Below are 21,694 nucleotides of genomic sequence, written 5' to 3' on the forward strand. Positions count from 1 at the left end.
TAGCGGGCGGAGGAGGGAGCGGCGGCGGGGCCGAGGTAGCCGGCGGCGGCGGGGGAGGCGGCGGCGGTGGAGCAGGAGGGCGGCCGAGGCCGGTGAGGGAGTAGGGTTGCCCGGGGCTTGAGGAGCAGTCGCCGGGAGTTGCTGCTGCTGTTGCTGCTGCTGCCCGGACATGCCGGCCACCTCCTTGTCCGCTGTCTCGCGCTCCTCCCTTTTGCGCGCGCTGCCCCACCGCCGCCCCATTGGCCGGGTCCTGTCAGCTGATCCTGTGTTATTTCCTATGTGTGTGTGTGAGGGGAGAATGGAGAGAGAAACCTCGGCACCACCACCGAGGAGCCGCCCCCGGCTCGACGCGGATCCTCGCCGCCGCCGCCCCGCCTCTCGCCGCCCGACTCGCCCGCCTCCCTCCCACGGCACACCAGGCAATCTCTCGCGGCACACTAGTGTGCCGCGGAACACCGGTTGGGAAACACTGATCTAATCTATCTATGCAAGGAATATCAACTGTACGAGAAATGGTACCAACTAATGGTACTAACAGGACACCGGAGGCCCATTGCAGCTGAAAAAATGCCTCCAGTTTTAATATAAAAAAGAATGGGAAACGTTTACTGCATATTGACAAAAGCAGTGCACACAGGTTAATACATTAGCAGGATTAATTTTTTTAAAAAACCCCACCTGTAATGGTTAAATTTAAAGTAGAATCATAGAATCATACAGCTGGAATAGACCACAAGGGCCATCGAGTCCAACCCTCTGCCAAGCAGGAAACACCATCAGAGCACTCCTGACATATGGTTGTCAAGCCTCTGCTAACTGGGACTTTTCTCTTGCTTTTCTTTTGTGCAAATACCCCCTTCCCCCTGTACCTACCTACCTCTCGACCCTCCCAAGGCCTGCTACCTGAAAGCCATCGAGACCCAACCCAACTTTGCTGTGGCATGGAGTAACCTCGGCTGTGTGTTCAATGCGCAAGGGGAAATCTGGCTGGCGATTCATCACTTTGAGAAGGTAACTGTTACAGAGTTTCTGGGCTCTAGATGGGAAGGCCTGGAAAAATAATGATAATGATAACAATCCAATATAAGCCCCATTAATTGGGCTAGTAGCGTTCTCTCTTCTTCTGTTAAATAATGTTTTATTAATTTTTCATTAATCACAATCCATTAGAAGCCCCATTAATTGGGTTAGTAGCGTTCTCTCTTCTTCTTTTAAAGAATTTATTATTTTCATTCATAGCAATCTGATTTAAGCCCTATTAATTGGGCAAGTGGCATTCTCTTTGTAAATTATTTTTTCATTATTTTTTTCATTAATAACAATCCCATATGAGCCCCATTAATTGGGCTAGTGACATTCTCTTTTTAAATTATTTTTTATTAATTTTTTTATTAATAACAATCAAATATAAGCCACATTAACTGGGCTAGTAGCATTCTCTCTTCTTTTAAATATTTTTTTATCATTTCTTTCATGAATAACCTGATCTAAGCCCCATTAATTGGGCAAGTAGCATTCTCTTTTGAAATATTTTTTTACTAATTTTTTTCATTCATAACAATCCAATTTAAGCCCCATTGGGCTAGTTGCATTCTTGCTGCCGTCGTTGCAGACATAAGAAGTCTTATACCTAGTGAGAAGGCTTCTGGCTTTTTTGACAAATGTATTTTCAAACATTTTCTTTAAATTCATCATATATTATTTCCCAGAAAGCCTTGACCAATGTCACATAATAACAGATGCATATTAGTATATCGCTGCTTCGCAAGATGTTGCAGGGCTGAATGAAGTGGTTTGTAATAACACTGTCAAAATTGGATGCAATTTTTAAATATATACAGTGGTACCTCGTTTTACATAGACTTCAGGTTATACACTCCGCTAACCCAGAAATCGTGCTTCAGGTTAAGAACTTTGCTTCAGGATGAGAACAGAAATCGTGCTCTGGCGGCTCAATGGTAGCAGGAGGCCCCATTAGCTAAAGTTCAGGTTAAGAACAATTTCAGGTTAGCAAAGAAGGAAAACTACCCAAGACTTTCTTTTCAATGACGAAAAACTGTAATCTAATTGATGTTTGGAGACTTAGACATCCACTGGAGAAACAGTTTACATTTTATTCGGAACCAAATCAGTCAATGTCAAGAATAGATCAAATTTGGGTCTCGAATGAACTAACTCCAAGAATTCGGCAAATTGAAATTCAGCCAAGAGTAATTTCAGACCACAGTCCAATAAAATTGGAAATTAAAGGTTATGAAGAAAGATCATTTAGATGGAGAATTAACGATTACCTCTTGGGTGATCAAAAAATCATACAAGAGGCGCAAAAGAAGTTGATGGAATATTTTATGGACAATGCCAATAAGTCAGGTAAATGGCTCGCGTGGCAAATTAAGAAAAGAAAGGAACAAAACATAATCAACAAAATTATTGTGGATGGAGAAGAGATTGAGAACCCGAAAGGCATTAGAAAAGGATTCTTGGACTTTTATAATCATTTGTACAGCAACAGAGAAAAGAACAATTTGAAGAGAATAGAAAGATATTTAAAAGAAAAAAAGGTGCAAAAGATCCCGACAGAAAAGAAAGACAGACTGAATGCCCCAATTGAGAATGAGGAAATAATAGAGGTCATAAAAGAATTGAAAAAAGGAAAGGCTCCAGGACCAGATGGATTTACAGCCAGTTATTACAAAGAATTGAGGCACACCCTGACGGTACCACTGAAAGAAGTTATGAATAATATTTTGAAGGAAAAAGATATTCTGGAAACTTGGAAAGAAGCCTTCATCATACTTATTCCCAAGCAAGATTCTGATTTAACACACGATCTCATTGTTAAACACAGACTATAAGATTTTTGCTGGAATATTAGCAAAAAGATTAAAAAAGGTATTGAGAGAATTTATTCACGATGATCAAGCAGGGTTTCTTCCAGGCAGGCAGATGAAACATAATGTGAGAAATATAATAAATGTTTTGTAATATCTGTCTGCTAGGAATGAGAAACAAGCTATACTAATGTTTGTAGATGCGGAGAAGGCATTTGATAATACAGTGGTGCCTCGCAAGACGAAATTAATTCATTCCGCAAGTTTTTTCTTCTTGCGAGTTTTTCGTCTTGCGAAGCACCGTTTCCCATAGGAATGCATTGAAAATCAATTAATGCGTTCCTATGGAAACCGCTTTCAAGGCTGGCGGTGCGGAGAAGGGCTTTTCTCCCCACCGCAAGCCTTCAGGACAGATACGGGAACAGAGGGGAAGGGGCGCAGCGCTTCTCCTCTGTTCCCGGGGCTTGCGGTGGGAGGAGGGTTTTTCCTCCCCACCGCCAACATTCAGAACAGCATTCTGAATGTTGGCGGTGGGAAGGAAAACCCTCCTCCCACCGCAAGTCTTCAGGACAGCCACCCGAAGGCTGGCGCGGGGAGAAGGTCTCTCCGCCCCACCGCCAGCCTTCGGAGAGCCTTCCGAAGCCTGGCGGCGGGAGGAGGTCTCTCCGCCCCACCGCCAGGCTTCGGAGCAGCCTTCTGAAGGCTGGCGGTGGGGCGGAGAGACCTTCTCCCGCCGCCAGGCTTCGGAGCAGCCTTCTGAAGGCTGGCGGTGGGGCAGAGAGACCTCCTCCCGCCGCCAGGCTTCGGAGCATCCTTCCGAAGCCTGGCGGCGGGAGGAGGTTTCTCCACCCCACCGCCAGGCTTCAGAGCAGCCTTCCAAAGGCTGGCGGCGGGAGGAGGTCTCCACACCACCGCCAGCCTTCGGAGGAGGTCCGAGGACAGTGGGGAAGACGTGCTGCGCTTCCCCGCTGTCCCGGAGATTTCCCTATGGGCTTTCGTCTTGCGAAGGAAGCCCATAGGGAAATTCGTTTTGCGAAGCGCCTCCAAAACGGAAAACCCTTTCGTCTAGCGGGTTTTCCGTCTTGCGAGGCATTCGTCTTGCGAGGCACCACTGTATATCATGGGAATTTGTGTTAAAAAATTTAGAATTTATGGAAGTGGGGAACGATTTCTATAATGGAATAAGGGCGATTTATACAGAGCAAAGAGCTAAATTGATTGTGAATAATGTAATAACAGAAGAAGTGAAGATATGGAAGGGTATAAGACAGGGTTGTCCTCTCTCGCCACTGTTATTCATAATGGTTCTGGAAGTCCTCTTGAGTGCAATTAGACGAAATGAATTAATAAAAGGGGTGACAGTAGGTCAAAACGAATATAAAGTTAAAGCCTTTGCTGATGACCTGGTAATAACGATAGAAGATCCTTTAAAGAGTTTAAATGTGGAGATGGAATTTGGCAAGGTGGCCGGGTTTATATTAAATGTGGGAACCAGTTGACGGAAACCAGCCGTCATTTTGGGGTGCAAGGCAAAGAAAAAACACACACAAAGGCAAATGTCTCCATGGACGGAGGGCAAAAAAGCTCCTTCCTCTCTCTCCTCCGATTTTATTATCCTTTGTTCTCTCCAGCCGCATGGCTGCATTCCAATGTCTCACGTTACCTCATCCGGTCAAGCTTTAACCCACCCACAAACCATATAGGGTTACAGTGCCCAGAGGGGAGAACCTAACTCCTTATAGGGTCAATACATTCTAATACATTGTAAGCTCAGAGTGCTGGTCACCGAGGTCAGCAAGGCACCAGGTGGCACTACAAGCCTTTTCCATGACTTCCTGGCTCCCACATGCCCTCTTTCTTTATTTATTTAATCAGAGTCATATATGTCAGTACCAATACGGTTATATCGAGCGCGATAGGCGACTCTTGTGAGACCGGAAGCGGGCCGCGGACTGGAGAACCATGCAGTACATACAGAAATTAAAGAAGGAATACATTGTATACAGCAACACAAAATAATGCAAATAACTACTATAATGATCACTAAAATCAATAAATGTCGAAGCCAACTTCCATCCGGAAGCCAAGAATATAACCATGCCCATGGATCAACGGAAGGAGGGGGGGCAAACGGATTGTGGGCTACCATGGTTTCCATATGGTCGATTGTCGCAGATATGCTGACATTATTATCAGGAATAAACATGCAACAGTGAGAATGAACAAGCGCACAAACTCCTCCTTTTGAAGCTAAAATCACATTCAAAGTATAACGATTCTGTAAAACCACTTCTCTCATTGCAGACACCTCCTGGTTGAGTTCCTTCAAAGCTTTTATGGTATCATTGAATAATCCTTCAGTCCAATTTGCTAGCCGATGGAGGTCCCTATAGTTCATTGCTGCACCCACCGAGGGCAGCAAGGCCCGAGAGACCTGGGTACCGATATATTGATTTATGGGTGAATTTACCTCCCGACGATTTCGTAGTCTAAGAGAAGATGGTAACTTATCAACCTTATACAACAACGGAACCACGAGACCCAATGTACATGTGCCTGTGAGGTTTCGAGGAATGGCTTTGTATGCTTTTTCGCCACAAAGCAACCATAACTCTCTTTGGAGTAAATAGCTGATATTACTACTCTGTTGGGACCAATTAAAGGCTTCAGTAAATAAGGAACTGATATGAAATTGCTCATCTGTGGCATTTGCTAAGCCAGGGATAGAAGAATTCAGACTCCAATTTGCATGGTAGGTTTCTTTCCTAGTTTTTAGCCATGCACTGGTATCGCTTCTAAAGCACTGAGATTGGTCACTGTATGTTCCTGTAAGAGAACAAGAGCTATTAAACATGAATTTCAATGTATATTGACAGTTTGGATATATGCCCCATGATTCTTTCCCCTCTTTAATTTGAAAACAAATGGGGGCAGGCTCATGGAGGGTCAATTGTACTGGAGGCCAAAAAGTTTGCTTAGGGGATATAATATCAGTAAATTGAAAAGATCCATTGACAGGCACGCCATGAAGCATTATGCCTGAATGACTGGCAAAGGGCGGCATGTGCATACATAACCAACATTTAGAAGCATGCAATAAACTGGTAAACTTAATCATATCTTGTACAAAAATATTATTCCTCCATATCTTATGATAATTTTCTCCCCTAAAAGTCTTATTCAACAATGCTGTTCTTATAGTTCGAGAGTGGCTGAGCCGTGGATACTGCCAGCCAGAGTAGGATTCAGGCGACAGCTGCTTGCCAGCCGATAAGGTGAAATATGGTGGCTGCAACTGGATTGTGTCGTCTGCTTCTCATCCTTGTATAATGATGCAGCAAAAGATGGCAAGGCAAATGGTTAGGAAGGCACTTCTGTAGTTGAAGGGACTCGCCATGGCCGCACGCATCGAGCTGGAACCCACAAAGGCTTGTCCTCGACGTCCACTGCCGCGTACCCTCGTCCCCACGTGATCAGCGGAACAGGTCCATGCCACGCGGGATCAGGCAAGCGTCGGTACACCACCAAGGGGCGGGGGAGTGCCTCCTCCTTCCTAAAATGCAATTCCGCGGGAGTATGGGTCCTATTATGTGGATATAAAAGATGGTTAAGTACAAAAAGAACTTGGTGAACAGCCGAAGGGATATCTGCCGTTGGTATGCTTCGGCCGCCAAGCTGTTTAAGCAATAGTGTTTTGAACGTCAGGTGTGCTCTTTCCACTATAGCTTGACCTGTGGAGTTAAAGGGTATGCCATGAGTTAATTTCACATTCCACAACATACAAAATTCCGAAAATGTTTTAGAAATATATGCTGGACCATTATCAGTTTTGATACGCGCAGGTTTACCCATGACTGAGAAACAGCGGATAGTGTGCTGAATGACATGCCGAGCTGTTTCCCCCCTCATGGGCGTAGCCCATATGAATCCAGAGTGGGTGTCCACCGTGAGGTGAACCTTGGAGAGTGGAGCCAACACAGGTGTGTGTGTGACATCCATCTGCCAACACGCCAATGCAGACGTGCCCCTAGGATTGACAGCATCAAAAGGAATGGCCAGCTGAGATTTAGAACAAGAAGCACATTGGGAAACTATATCCCTTGCTTGGGCCAAAGGAATAGAAAAATGCTTTGCCAATGCTTTCGCAGGAAGGTGAAAGGTGTTATGACCTAGTATAGGGTCAGAAAAGAGAGAAAAGGTAGAAATGTCCCTCAGAGCCACATCTGCTCTTGCATTGCCCTCTGCTAAATACCCTGGGTGTGATGTGTGGGAGCGAAGATGTGCAACATAATAAGATAACCCTCTGTGCTGAAGTAAGGCCTGCAGGCCAAGAAACAAGGAAAACAAGTCAGAATCCAAGGAAGGAGTTATATAAGATATTGGTAAACTAGCAAAAAGGCGATATACATACTGAGTATCCACAATAAGATTGAAAGGTTGAGTAGGAAAGGATTGAAAGGCAAGAATCACAGCTGCTAGCTCAGCTCACTGGGCAGAAGACTGTGGAGGGGTATATAAACATTTCCATTTTCCTCCCTCCTCCCATGTCACCACCCCCCTACTTCTTGTTCTATCCATGAAGAGGGTTAGTGCAGAGGGGAGAGGTGTGAGAGACAAGGGGGTAGCCAAACATAGGTGACCTGTGTCAGAAATGTCAAACGGTCATCCTTTGGAGGGTTAAAAATGATGACACCTATAAAATCAGCTAAAGCAATTTGCACGTGAACGTCCTTTGATAACAATGTCTGATGTGGATTCAATTACTGAATAAATGTTCTTCGGTGGGGTATGTGGTAGATGTAACCATTCTATAATGCAGATAGTCTTCTTCTTGTTCCGCCTGAGCATATAAAATTCCTGTTGGCAACGATGTAGCAAATACGGCCAGGTGCAGCTCGTGTGCAGCACCTCTAGGTGGCGCATGTGGAAAGGTTTCAATGCTTCACCCACAAAATGTTGACAAAGTGTAGGGGAGTTCCGCATGCCTTGAGGACAATCCACTGATAACGTTGCGAATCGTGATATACTGGCAATGTAAAAGCAAACTGTTCCTTGTCTGCTGGAGCCAGTGGGATGAAGATGGTTCAATGTGGCCGAAAGTCAATTGTTCAGAGATAAGCTGTTCAGAAACAGGATGGTGCCATTGCTGCGGATTTTTCTTTTGGTGGAGGCCACCGTTCTACCCACACTGAGGTATCGGTGATCCTGGTTCGCCACGCTGGAAACGTTGTATCGGTGGCTACAGGCTGGTTTTCATTGAGCGCTGCTGCTAGCAGATGAATCTTGTGGGTGGCTGTATCACCAGACTGACAAATGCGAAGCATGGCTGCTGTGTCTGTGGCAGGATTGTGTATTATCGGTCTTAACGCAACCTTACAATCCTCTTTGGCATATTCAAAGGCCAATTGTTTGATAATTATTTGTTTGGCTTCAGGATTTTCAATTTGTCTACTCACTGCTGTAATCAGCCTGTCCATAAAGGAAGAATATGATTCTCTTGCCTCTTGCCTGATTGAACCCCACCTTGATTGAATACTGGTGGGTTCTGGGATTTTTCTCATTGCTTGTTGAGCAGCAAGAGCAGTATCCCTCAATAAAATCTGCAGCAGTGTGGCTTGTACTGAAGCCTGAGCAAAGGGCCCACGGCCCATCATAGCATCCATCACATCTGCGAGGGTAATATTAGGATTATTCCCTCTTGCTTGTTGCAGTAAGGCAGGAGCATAACCATGACAGGCGATTTCCCATTCATGAGCAAATAATACACCAGCTGATGGAGGTAAAACTGTACGTGCCAAAAGCTTGATGTCATCTGGAACCAACAGCTGGGCTAATGTGGCTTCCAAAAGAGCCTGTGTGAATGGTGCTTGCAGTCCATTTGTCCTGACTGACAATTGGAGCTCTTTCAAGATTTTAAAGTCAAAAGGTTGGTGCTGGGCTTGAGTTCCTGCTGGAGCACCAGCAGGGGGCACAATAACAGGGAATGCCATGGTATCCTGAGATAAGGAACAGGCAAGGGCTGCACGTTGAAAGGGGGTAGCTGGTTCTGCTGCTGAAAGAGCAGGGTCATTTCCAGCCAGACCACGATATTTTTGCAGGATTGGGTCCTCTAGTGAGGAACTATAATCTGGAGGCTTGGGTTCTGGAGCTGCTGGCAGGGCAAGGATTGGAACAAACTCTAACACAGCAGACTGGATTAAAGAAGCTGGAGGTTGTGATGGCAATGCAGCCAGGGAGATATTTTTTGGTGATAAAGAGCCCATAGCGTAATGAACCTTGCACCATGCATTTAAAATCCGAGTACTGATGCTGGGGAGCTCATGAAAATGTTCACCAATCTTGTCCCAAAGTTTCAGTTCCCAAGCCCCATTTGCAATTACACCCAAGTCCCAGGGAGAATGTTCATCAATGGCCAGAATGAGCTGTATCAAATCACCCTCGGGAACTTCCAGTTTGTTGGAGGAGAGGAGAAATTTTAAGTCTTTTAAAAATTTCTGTTGGGGAGTAGTCAAAGAGCTGCCCATTTTTCAAAAATCAATATAATAGAAGGGATCGAACTCACCGGGATCTTTTTTAAAGATGTAGAGCGCTTTGCAATCCTTGCCGGACGTAGTGAGTCGATGATAACCACTGCTTGGATCAAAAATCCTCTCAGTTTCTTTTAAAATCCTCTTAGTCTGCCTCAGACTGTTTGCTTCCAGTTGCTTCTTTTTTCCCTTTTAAAAACCTCAGCCGTATCCTTTTATTCTGCCTCAGAGAGGGCACCACTTGTGGGAACCAGTTGACGGAAACCAGCCGTCATTTTGGGGTGCAAGGCAAAGAAAAAACACACACAAAGGCAAATGTCTCCATGGACGGAGGGCAAAAAAGCTCCTTCCTCTCTCTCCTCCGATTTTATTATCCTTTGTTCTCTCCAGCCGCATGGCTGCATTCCAATGTCTCACGTTACCTCATCCGGTCAAGCTTTAACCCACCCACAAACCATATAGGGTTACAGTGCCCAGAGGGGGGAACCTAACTCCTTATAGGGTCAATACATTCTAATACATTGTAAGCTCAGAGTGCTGGTCACCGAGGTCAGCAAGGCACCAGGTGGCACTACAAGCCTTTTCCATGACTTCCTGGCTCCCACAATTAAATAAGAAAAAAACCAAAGTAATGATTAAGAATATGGACCAAAGTGCAATAGAAGTAATGCAACGAGAATCAGGGATTGAAGTGGCGAAGAAGGTAAAATATCTGGGAATATGGTTAACTCCAAGAAATATTGATTTATTTCAAAACAACTATATACCGGTGTGGAACAGAATCAAAAAAGTTTTGTAAGTTTGGGGAAGGATGAAACTTTCTTTTTGGGGTAGAATCTCAACGATCAAAATGAGTGTGCTTCCAAAGATGTTATTTTTGTTCCAAATGATTCCTATAATTAGGGGGACAACGACTTTCAAAGAGTGGCAAATTCAAGATATATCTGGCAGGGCAAAAAGCCAAGAATACAATGTAAGTTATTGACAGATGCAAAGGAAAGAGGAGGCTTTGCGCTGCCAGATTTGAAATTATATTATGAAGCGTCTTGTCTCTGCTGGTTAAGGGAATGGATAAAATTAAAAAACAATAAACTGTTAGAGTTAGAAGGATTTGATAATAGATTTGGGTGGCACGTGTATTTGTGGTTGGAGAAGAAGAAAAGTCACAAGGGTTTTGAGAATCACATTTTCAGGAGCTCCATAATAGAAATATGGGATAGGTGTAAAAATATATTAGAACCCAAAGTTCCACACTGGTTGTCTCCATTAGAGGTTATGAGTGTAAAGAAAATCAATATGAGAGGGAATTGGATCACTTACGGAGAGCTAATAATTAAAGAAGGGGGGAAATGGAAAATGAAGCCATATGAACAAGTAAAAGAACATGTGTTTGATTGGTTGCATTATTTTCAGGTAAATGAAATGTTTAAAAAGGATTTAAAAGAGTGGATATACGGAAAAAGAATCGAAATTTCAAATAGAGATGATAAACAATGATTATAAGATATTGTCAAAAATGTATAAAATGTTGTTGGATTGGCAAACGATGGACGAGGAGGTAAAGTCGGTTATGATACATTGGGCCAGAGACTTTGGTTATAATATACAATTGGCTGACTGGGAAAAATATTATGAAAATGGAAAAAGGAAAATATTATGAAAATGGTATATAGATGGTACATAACACCGGTTAAGTTAGCAAAAATGTTCAAAACATGTAATAAGTGTTGGAAATGTAAAGAAAAAGAAGGATCTTTTTTCCATATGTGGTGGGAATGTAAGAAGGTAAAGGGTTTCTGGGAAATGATATATAATGAGTTGAAGAAGATGCTTAAATACACATTTGTAAGGAAACCAGAAGCCTTTTTGTTAGGAATAACTGGAAGAGAGATAAATAGAAAGGATTACAAACTTTTCCAATACGCAGTAACAGCGGCAAGAATATTAATGGCCCAAAAATGGAAACAAGAGGAGCTACCGACCCTTGAAGAGTGGAGAATGAAACTTATGGACTATGCAGAACTGGATAAACTGACTGGGAAGATTAGATATCAATGGGATCACAAGTTCATCGAGGACTCGGGAAAGTTTACAGATTATCGGAAAAGCATATGTGACGAACAGACAACGCTAGTGGGATTTAAAGAGGCTTTGTGAAAGTTAAAGATGTATTGTAAAAAAGAAATAGAACTGAAAGGATAATATTAAATGGCAATATAAATTTAGAGAATGCATAAAAATAGAAAATATGGATTGGTGGAAAAGCTTGTGGAAGTCCAAAAAGTTGAAATTTGTGAATACTGTTTGGGATGGCGAATTTGTAAATAGGAAAATTTAATAAAAATTATTATTATTATTTAAAAAAAGAACAATTTCAGGTTAAGAACAGACCTCCGGAACGAATTAAGTACTTAACCCAAGCTACCACTGTATAATATTTTTTTAGTTTTCACAAAAAACCAAATCATTAAATTAAATAATATTTTTTTAAAAAAACAACTGTATACACAATCAATGTTAATCCCACATTATGGGATTATTTGACTTGCCTCCCCTGGTTCCTTTGTATTATCATCATTCATTATCATCACTGGAGAGCCAGTGTGGTGTAGTGGTTAAGAGCGGTAGACTCATAATCTGGGGAACCGGGTTCGCGTCTCCACTCCTCCACATGCAGCTGCTGGGTGACCTTGGGCCAGTCACACTTCTCTGACGTCTCTCAGCCCCACTCACCTCACAGAGTGTTTGTTGTGGGGAAGGAAGGGAAAGGAGAATGTTAGCCGCTTTGAGATTCCTTAAAGGGAGTGAAAGGCGGGATATCAAATCCAAACTCTTCTTCTTCTTCAATAAAATCATCATCACTAATTTAAGGTTATCAGATTTTTTTTCAATGAGTCCGGGGATACTTTTCAACTTAAATGGATTTTGTATGGGGACTGATTTGTAAATCCGGGGACTGTCCTTACTCCAGAGGAGGGCAACCAAAATGGTCAAAGGCCTGGAAACGATGCCTTATGAGGAACGGCTAAGGGAGCTGGGCATGTTTAGCCTGGAGAAGAGGAGGTTAAGGGGTGATATGATAGCCATGTTCAAATATAGAAAAGTATGTCACATAGAGGAGGGAGAAAGGTTGTTTTCTGCTGCTCCAGAGAAGCGGACACGGAGCAATGGATCCAAACTACAAGAAAGAAGATTCCACCTAAACATTAGGAAGAACTTCCTGACAGTAAGAGCTGTTTGACAGTGGAATTTGCTGCCAAGGAGTGTGGTGGAGTCTCCTACTTTGGAGGTCTTTAAGCAGAGGCTTGACAACCATATGTCAGGAGTGCTCTGATGGTGTTTCCTGCTTGGCAGGGGGTTGGACTCGATGGCCCTTGTGGTCTATTCCAGCTGTATGATTCTATGATTCTACTTTAAATTTAACCATTACAGGTGGGTTTTTTTTAAAAAAAATAATCCTGCTAATGTATTAACCTGTGTGCACTGCTTTTGTCAATATGCAATAAACGTTTCCCATTCTTTTTTATATTAAAACTGGAGGCATTTTTTCAGCTGCAATGGGCCTCCGGTGTCCTGTTAGTACATTAGTTGGTACCATTTCTCGTACAGTTGATATTCCTTGCATAGATAGATTAGATAGATGATAGATAGTTAGATTAGATTAGATTAGATTAGATTAGATTAGATTAGATTAGATTAGATTAGATTAGATAGATTAGGTAGGTAGATTAGATAGATACATATATAAGAAAGGTTGGTAGATGGATAGATAGATTAGTTAGATTGATTGATTGAGTAGGTAGATAGATTCAGGCATGGCCAAACCTGGCCCTCCAGCTGTTTTGGGACTACAACTCACATTGTCCCTGACCACTGGTCCTGTTAGGTAGGGATGATGGGGGTTGGAGGGCCAAGTTGGGCCACACCTGGATTAGATGGTAGGTAGGTAGATAGATTTGATAGATAGGGTAGGTAGATAGATAGATAGATAGATAGATAGATAAGATAGGTAGGCAAGTAGATAGATAATAAGATAAAGTCGGTAGATCGATAAGGTAGGAAGGTAGGTAGGAGGCAGCCTAGGTCAAAGTTGACCCACTTATTTAAAAGTAACCATGCTGTTATACAGTGGTACCTCTGGATGCGAACGGGATCCGTTCCGGGGCCCCGTTCGCATCCTGAAGCGAACATGCTCGGGTCACAATTTGCTGCTTCCGTAGATGCGTGTGGCATCATTTTGAGTGTCTGCACGTGCGCAAGCTGCAGAACCCGGAAGTAACGGGCTCTGTTACTTCTAGGTCGCCACGGAGCACAACCCGAAAATGCTTAACCCGCAGCTACTTCAACCTGAGGTATGACTGTATTAGTAACAAAAATCTATTATCTTAAATATTTTCAGGCGGTGACCCTGGACCCCAACTTCCTGGATGCTTACATTAATCTGGGGAACGTCTTGAAGGAGGCGCGTATATTTGACAGGTAAGCAAATAGGCATAGAGCTTATATTCTCTTTTTTATATAAATGTTTTTTATTGGTTTTGCGTATAATCACATTACGTCTTATATTCTCAGTTTAGTGGTTGCACCCATACCCAAACTAACTCCCATTGTTGCCTAGAGGGTTGATTTTATTTAAAGCAAACTGATTTAAATCCCAAATCCATAAGACTTGATTTAAATCCCCCTTTTACCGCAAGGTTCAGCCTTGCTGGCATCCTCTTAATATTGACAATCGGAGGCAGGTTTCCTTTTTGGAATCCTAACTTCAGAGTCTTTTCTACAGTTATATCAAAATGATTTGGTTCTGCTATATACAGCCCGATTGTGACGAAATGATGGTGAGTTTTAATAAGTGAACACTTTTTATTTGAACAACTTTTCTGCTGTACTTGATTGGAAGGAGAAAAGAAACATTTCCTTCATAACAATTTAAGCAATTTATTTCACTAAAACAGTAAAATGGTAGCATATGTATCCATGTTGCTTAACTGATGTGCTGAAACATTTTTTCCCCAAGAAAAACTTGGACTGAGTTTTCGCACACATGAAAAACTTAAAACAAATAATTCTTCCCCGAATTATTTATTTATTTATTTATTTCTACCCCGCTCTCACTGGCCAGGGCCTGGCTCAGGGCGGCTAACACCAAATATAAATTACAATAAAATAGAATAGAAAAAAACCCCAGTTAATTAAAATACAGCTTAAAATGCAGCCTCATCAAGACTACAAAGGGAGGAAACATCAGCTATTCACCCAAGCCAGCTATCCATGCTGGTGCTACATGGGCCAGCAAAAAAGCCACGGGAAAATTTATATACCAAATCCCATATAGGGTGTCAGAGTGAGTCTAAGCATAGAGCGAGTTAAAATAATCAAGCCTGGAGGTGACCATCGCATGGATCACTGGCCAGATCAGGGCGAGAAAGGTAAGGAACCAATTCCTTAATACGGCGGAGGTGGAAAAATGCCACCTTTGCTGTGGCTGCAACCTGTGCCTCCATGGAAAGAGAGGCATCGAAGGTTACACCCAAGCTCTTGACAGAAGGCTCTGGCACTAATTGCGCCCCCACAAGAGATGGGAGTTGGCCCCCCAACCCCATGTTGTCCTGACCCAGCCAGAGGACCTCTGTCTTCGAAGGATTTAACTTCAACTGGCTCCCACGCAGCCACCCAGCCACGGCTTCCAAGCATCTGGTCAGTGTGTCTGGGGCCGAGTCCATTGACAGATAAAGTTGGGTGTCATCAGCATATTGACGACAACTCAGCCCTAAACTCCGGACAATCTGGGCAAGGGGGCGCATAAAGATATTGAAAAGCATCTGGGAAAGGATTGTGCCCTGCGGCACTCCACACAACAAGGAGTGCCGCAGCGACAACTCCCTCCCTAGCGCCACCCTCTGTCCCCGACTTGAGATAAAGGAGCACAGCCATTGTCTGACTGTGCCCTGAATCCCCACGTTGGCAAGGCGGTGGTCCAAAAATTTGTGATCGACCATGTCGAAGGCCGCTAACAAATCTAAAAGAATCAGCAGTCCCGGCCCGCCTCGATCCTCTTAATCGTCCTCCCAAAGCATTTTATTTTTTAAAAAACAGATTTTTATCCACCCTGGTGACAATGAAACTGAACCAGTCCTTGATCTCATTTCAGAGCCGTTGCAGCCTACCTACGGGCCCTGAGCCTGAGTCCCAACCACGCTGTTGTCCACGGCAACCTGGCATGTGTGTATTACGAACAGGGGCTGATCGATCTGGCAATCGATACCTACAAGAGGGCCATTGAGCTCCAGCCCCACTTCCCTGACGCCTACTGCAACCTGGCCAACGCGCTGAAAGAGAAAGGCAGCGTAAGAAACTGGTCCCTTTTGCCTTGGGGTGGGGGGAACATCTATATAAAAGATGTTTTATAGATGGTACTTAACACCTGCCAAAATAGCTAAAATGTATAAAACAAAAAAACTGTGCTGGAGGTGCAGTAAAGAAGAAGGGACACTTATACATTTCTGGTGGGCCTGTGAAAAAAAAATACAGAAACTTTCCTATTAGGCAGTGGTGTCCAAACTTTTTTCAAAGAGGGCCAGATTTGATGAAGTGAAGGGCCATAAGGGCCGACCAAAGTTGTTTACTTTTTTTAAGGATTGAAGTTGTTGAGCTCTTTTCTTAGGGTTTAAATTGTTGAACTTTTTTTAGGATTGAAGTTGTTTAGCTTTTTCTTAGGCTTTTACCCCATGCTGAATTGGCCAGATTAACAGAGACAATTAGGGCACAACCCAGACAAGAATTCCAAAAGGAATGGGGAAAATGCAGAGAATACTTTACCAAACAGTGCCCCAAAATATACACTTGGACTTGTTTCAATTAATTTCTACAGGAGACTTTGTGGTTTAAGTCATAATTAGGAAAAATTGTAATAATCCCATACAAAAGAAATAGTATACAAGAGGTAAATAAGGCGGCCATTTAACAGAATAAAGTCTTTTATTTTTATGTTATGTTTTCTTTGTGTAAGGGGATAGGAGTTTAATTTTGATAATTAGTCAATGGTGGTGGGTCTGTTTGTATGTATGAGTTGTTGTGGACTATGTTATAAATAAAATAAAAATTAAAAAAAGAAAATGAAACCGGTCCCTTTTGCTTTCTGTATGTCAGAGGGTTTGCTGAAAAAAGCCTTCCGGATGATGGTGACCTCGAAATTGGGCTCTTTGGGGGGGGGGGGATTTGGGGTACAGAACCTAGAAGAAGTCCTCTTTTATTTTTTCCTTTGTCATATCGTCACATACAACTTTGCTCATACCAAGCGTCGACTCCCCTCCCCCTTCCCCCGCTCCCACTCCCTGGCTTTCTTAAGCAGTCACGATCCTCTTAGCATTTCTATATCACCCTTTAAAAATTGTCCAGTAGCACCTGATGATGATGATAATAATAATAATAATAATAATAATAATAATAATAATAATAATAATAATAATAATAATAATAATAATAAAATTTATACCCCGCCTATCTGGCTGGGTTTCCCCAGCCACTCTTGGCGACAAAATATTAAAATACAATAGTCCGTCAAACATTAAAAGCTTCCCTAAACAGGGCTTGCTAAACTTGGCTTCTTCTTGGTATAATTTTTTGTATGCAGGTCCAATTCTTCAGATACAAAAGCTTCTACCAAGACCAAACTGAGTTGGTCTGCAATGTGCTACTGGACAATTTATATATTTTTTATATATTTCAACTGCGTTAGACCACCACAGCTGCCTACCTGAACATATATCGCCCTATTTACCTTCTTACTCTACTTAAAACAATTTACTTTAGCATTTGTAAATCACTTTCAAAAATTAGCCTCTGGTTTTTTTAATAACAGTATATTTAAAGATCTTTTTCAATTCTTTGTAAATCATATCCCAGTAGACTTTGACTTTAGTGCACATCCACCACCTATGGACGAAATTCCCTTCCTTCTCCTTGCATTTCTAGCGTGCCTTATCTTGAGTTATATATATTTTAGCAAGTTTAGTCGGCGTCAAATACCACCTATACGTCACCTTCATTAAATTTTTAATTAGTGCTGTACATTCAATAAATTGTTTTTGCCCATAATCTTTCCCACTTATCTAATTCAATGTTATGACCAAAATCTTGAGCCCATTTAATCATAACCGACTTAACTTCTTCATCCTTTGTATGCCATTCTTATACGTTTTTGGCAATGATTTTCTTTTACTATCTAGCAACTCTGTCTCTTAATTTTGATTTAGTATGACCAAAACCATTTCCCTTACTGTCTTCCTTAAATACATCTTGCAAAAGACGGTAAGTGTGCGGGAAAGAGAGTTTGAATCGGATTAGTCTGCTCTTGTATTTATGTTCCCCTAAACCAAGCATGTCCAAAGTCCACTTTGGGGGCCTTCCACCCATCTCTCCTAGATCTCAAAATGCATTGGTTTTGTCATATTTCCTGCTATCCTGCCAAAGAATTTAAATTTTCCCAATGTTCTTTTAGACCAGGCATGTCCAAAGTCCAGTTCAGGGGCCTAATCTGGCCCTCTGGTCGATTTAATCCGGCCCTCGTGGCGGTTTATTTACTAGGGCAAAACTTCCCCCCAAAAAGCTCAAGAACCTTAATCCTAAAAAAAGGTCAGCACCTCTGGGGTCAAATCCTTTAAAAAGGCTCAACAATTGTGGGGTTTTACTGTTAATATGCTTCTTCTTAATTGCATTTCACTATTAATATACTTCTTAATTGTATTTCAGTTCAACAATGACTTTGATAAAATACATCTTTTGTGACGTGCAGAAGGCTTGAGTTACCTATGAGGTGCAACAGTTACCATATAGCATATATTCAATATAAAAAACAGCAACAATTGGTTGTTGACAAAGGACAGCTGGCATATATATATAAAAGATATTAACTGATATGCATGCCATTCCAGATATAGCTATATAATCTCTACTGTTGGTAAGAGAAGAACTTTGGAGCAGGCATTTTCAAAAAAAGAGTTTTTTATGAACCGCTCTAATACCAAGTTACCGTCAGGAGCTGAGGGGCCGTATCAAACCTCAATCCAGCCATCACATCACAGAGCAGCCTTTTGGGCTCCTGTGAAAGACATACTAATATTCGTGTAAAAACTCTGTTTTGTGTTTCGAAGGTTGCCGAAGCCGAGGAATGCTACAATACAGCTCTCCGTTTATGTCCGACTCACGCGGATTCTCTTAATAACCTGGCGAACATCAAGCGAGAACAAGGGAATATCGAGGAGGCTGTCCGCCTGTACCGGAAAGCTCTTGAGGTACGTGCGTGGAGAATTACAACAATTAAATTGACATATAAGGGTTAGGCATGCGTACCCTGGACTCCTAGTCTGGGTCTTTTTAAAAATCGCCGATCAAATTTTTCTTGATCAATAACGGAAATAATGGTGAAGAAGTGAAAGTGAAGTAGCATTTTGAGGCTCGACAAAGCATGGTCCGATAAGTCCCCTTTGGAAGGAAGAGGGTCTGTCCCCCTTTTTATATTCCTAGGCCTCCTGGAATGACCAAAAATCTGCTTTTTCATCAGAAGAACAATGCAAGGTGTTAAGGAACGGTACAGAAATTGAAATAAAAGCTGGGCACATGCTGTTCTCTGTGTCGGCTGAGCTTGATCCCCTGACAGTCTTATTTTCTAACAGTATTTCCTATGCGTACGAAAAAGGCAGTTCATAGGCCCATTATTATTATTATTATTATTATTATTATTATTATTATTATTATTATTATTATCATTACCACAAATCATTCCAAACGGTGATTTATTTTGCAGCCAGCCCCTGCCACATTTGAGCATCAAAGAGGGGCTCTTTAAAATATGGCATTGGTCATTTGACAGTCTGATCTCCCAACAGTATTTCCTATGCATGCTAAAAAGGCAGTCCATAGGTTCCTCCTCCTCCTTAATTTTTGCAAGTCAATCCAAATGAGGATTTATTTCACGCCCACAACCTTTGAGCCTCAAAGAGCAGCCTCCGTCTCTTTAGAATGCTTCTCAGGGAAACTAAGAGTGAGCTTCTTCCCCGCAGGTCTTCCCGGAGTTTGCAGCTGCGCATTCAAATTTAGCCAGTGTTTTGCAACAGCAGGGGAAGCTCCAGGAGGCCCTCATGCACTACAAGGAGGCCATCAGGTGAGCTTCCAAAGCCATGGGGAAAATAGATTGAAAGAGCTCCTCCTTACTGTATTTTAATCTTTTGCTGGAAGCCGCCCAGAGTGGCTGGGTATAAATAATAAATTATTGTTGCTGTTGTTAATAATTATTATTACTCCTCATGCGCTGGTCTGGTGCCTGTGGGAAAGCTCTCCTCTTGTGGATAAAGCACTTTCTCTTTTTCTTTTAGGTTTTTTTATTTTTTATTTTTTATTTTTATTTTATTTTTTGTCCCTTGAAGGACAGCCAAATTTAAATAACAATTCGACACACAGCTGCGAGGCATTTGCGAGCTTTTTTGCGGAGAAGGTCCTGTTGCTCCGCCATGACCTCCCTGCCAATTTGGATACAATAAAGGAACTGGAGGCCCCTCGACTGTCCTCGGGTCCAGTATTGGACCACTTTGACCGGATATCCCCAGCCGATGTGGACAGACTCCTCCGAGCTGGAAAGCCCACCACCTGTCCTCTTGACCCGTGCCCGTCCTGGCTGATTAGAGCGTGCCCAGACGAGGTGCGGGCCCCCCTGGGGGATATCATCAATTTGTCCCTTGGCACTGGGATATTCCCAGGGGAACTGAAGGAGGCAGTGGTGTGTCTGCTCTTAAAGAAAACATCATTAGATCCTTTAGATCTATCCAATTACCGCCCGGTTTCGAATCTTCCATTCCTGGGTAAGGTGATTGAGAGAGCGGTTGCTGAACAGCTTGGTAGGTTTCTGGATGAAACATCTGCTCTCGATCCATTCCAGTCCGGCTTCCGCGCTGGTCATGGGACCGAGACGGCTCTGGTCGCCCTAACAGATGATCTCCGCAGGCAGCTGGATCGAGGCGGGTCGGGGCTGCTGATTCTTCTAGACCTGTCAGCAGCCTTCGACATGGTCGATCACGAACTTCTGGACCACCGCCTTGCCGACGTGGGGATCCAGGGCACAGTCCTTCAATGGCTGCGCTCGTTTCTCTCCGGTCGGGGACAGAGGGTGGCGCTTGGGGGGGGGAATTGTCATCGCGCCACTCCTTGGTGTGTGGAGTGCCTCAGAGTGCGATACTCTCCCCGATGCTTTTTAACATCTTTATGCGCCCCCTCGCCCAGCTTGTCCGGAGTTTTGGGCTGGGTTGCCATCAGTATGCCGATGACACCCAACTCTATCTGTTGATGGATGGCCATCCTTACTCGGCCCCAGATACACTGACCAGATGTCTGGAAGCTGTGGCTGGATGGTTACGTGGGAGCCGGTTGAAGTTAAATCCTTCGAAGACAGAGGTCCTCTGGCTGGGACGGAGCGATATGGGATTGAGGGGGCAACTCCCATCTCTTGCGGGGGTGCAATTAGTGCCAGCATCGTCCGTTAAGAGTTTGGGTGTAATCTTCGACACCTCCCTTTCCATGGAGGCGCAGATTACAGCTATAACAAAGGCGGCATTTTTTCATCTCCGCCAAGCTAAGCAGTTGGCTCCTTATCTCTCTCACCCTGACCTAGCCACTGTGATCCACGCGACGGTCACCTCCAGACTGGATTATTGTAACTCGCTCTACGTGGGGCTGCCCTTGAGACTGACCCAGAAACTCCAGCGGGTGCAGAATGCCGCGGCGAGACTCCTTACGGGGTCTTTGCTGCGAGATCATATCCATCCGGTGCTGTACCAGCTGCACTGGCTCCCGGTGGAGTACAGGATCAGGTTTAAGGTGCTGGTTTTAACCTTTAAAGCCCTATACGGCCTAGGACCCTCGTACCTATGGGACTGCCTCTCCTGGTATGTCCCACAGAGAAATTTACGGTCTGCAAATAAAAACACCCTAAAGATCCCAGGTCACAGAGAGGTTAGGTTGGCCTCAACTAGAGCCAGGGCCTTCTCGGCTGCGGCTCCAATCTGGTGGAACGCTCTGTCACAAGAGACTAGGTCCCTGTGGGACCTGACATCCTTCCGTAGGGCCTGCAAGACAGAGCTGTTCCACCAGGCCTTTGGTCAGGGCGCAGACTGACTCCCTCCTCTGGCAACCTGCACAGAATTTTGCTTGATGGTTGCCATTAATTTGATTTTAATTTGATTTAATTAATTTTATAATGAATGTTTTAAAATGTTGGACTATTTTGATTGTTGTTAGCCGCCCTGAGCCCGGCTTCGGCTGGGGAGGGCAGGATATAAATAATTT

At 43.3% G+C, this 21,694-nt stretch overlaps 1 protein-coding gene across 1 annotated transcript in view; it reads left to right on the forward strand.

Annotated features, from left to right (window-relative positions):
- Nucleotides 1-873: 873 nt before the first annotated feature.
- LOC308578141 (uncharacterized protein) overlaps nucleotides 874-21,694 on the forward strand; it is a gene marked incomplete at its 5' end in the record, with an annotated part of 46,207 nt that continues 25,386 nt past the window's right edge. Inside the window, 5 exons of the mRNA XM_081178406.1 lie at nucleotides 874-1,011; nucleotides 13,758-13,837; nucleotides 15,510-15,705; nucleotides 18,511-18,651; nucleotides 19,420-19,520. Coding sequence (XP_081034532.1) covers nucleotides 874-1,011; nucleotides 13,758-13,837; nucleotides 15,510-15,705; nucleotides 18,511-18,651; nucleotides 19,420-19,520 — 656 coding nt within the window. The remainder of the gene's footprint in view (nucleotides 1,012-13,757; nucleotides 13,838-15,509; nucleotides 15,706-18,510; nucleotides 18,652-19,419; nucleotides 19,521-21,694) is intronic.

Source organism: Podarcis bocagei, assembly GCF_964188305.1.
Source record: "Podarcis bocagei genome assembly, chromosome: W".
NCBI classification, from domain to species: domain Eukaryota; kingdom Metazoa; phylum Chordata; class Lepidosauria; order Squamata; family Lacertidae; genus Podarcis; species Podarcis bocagei.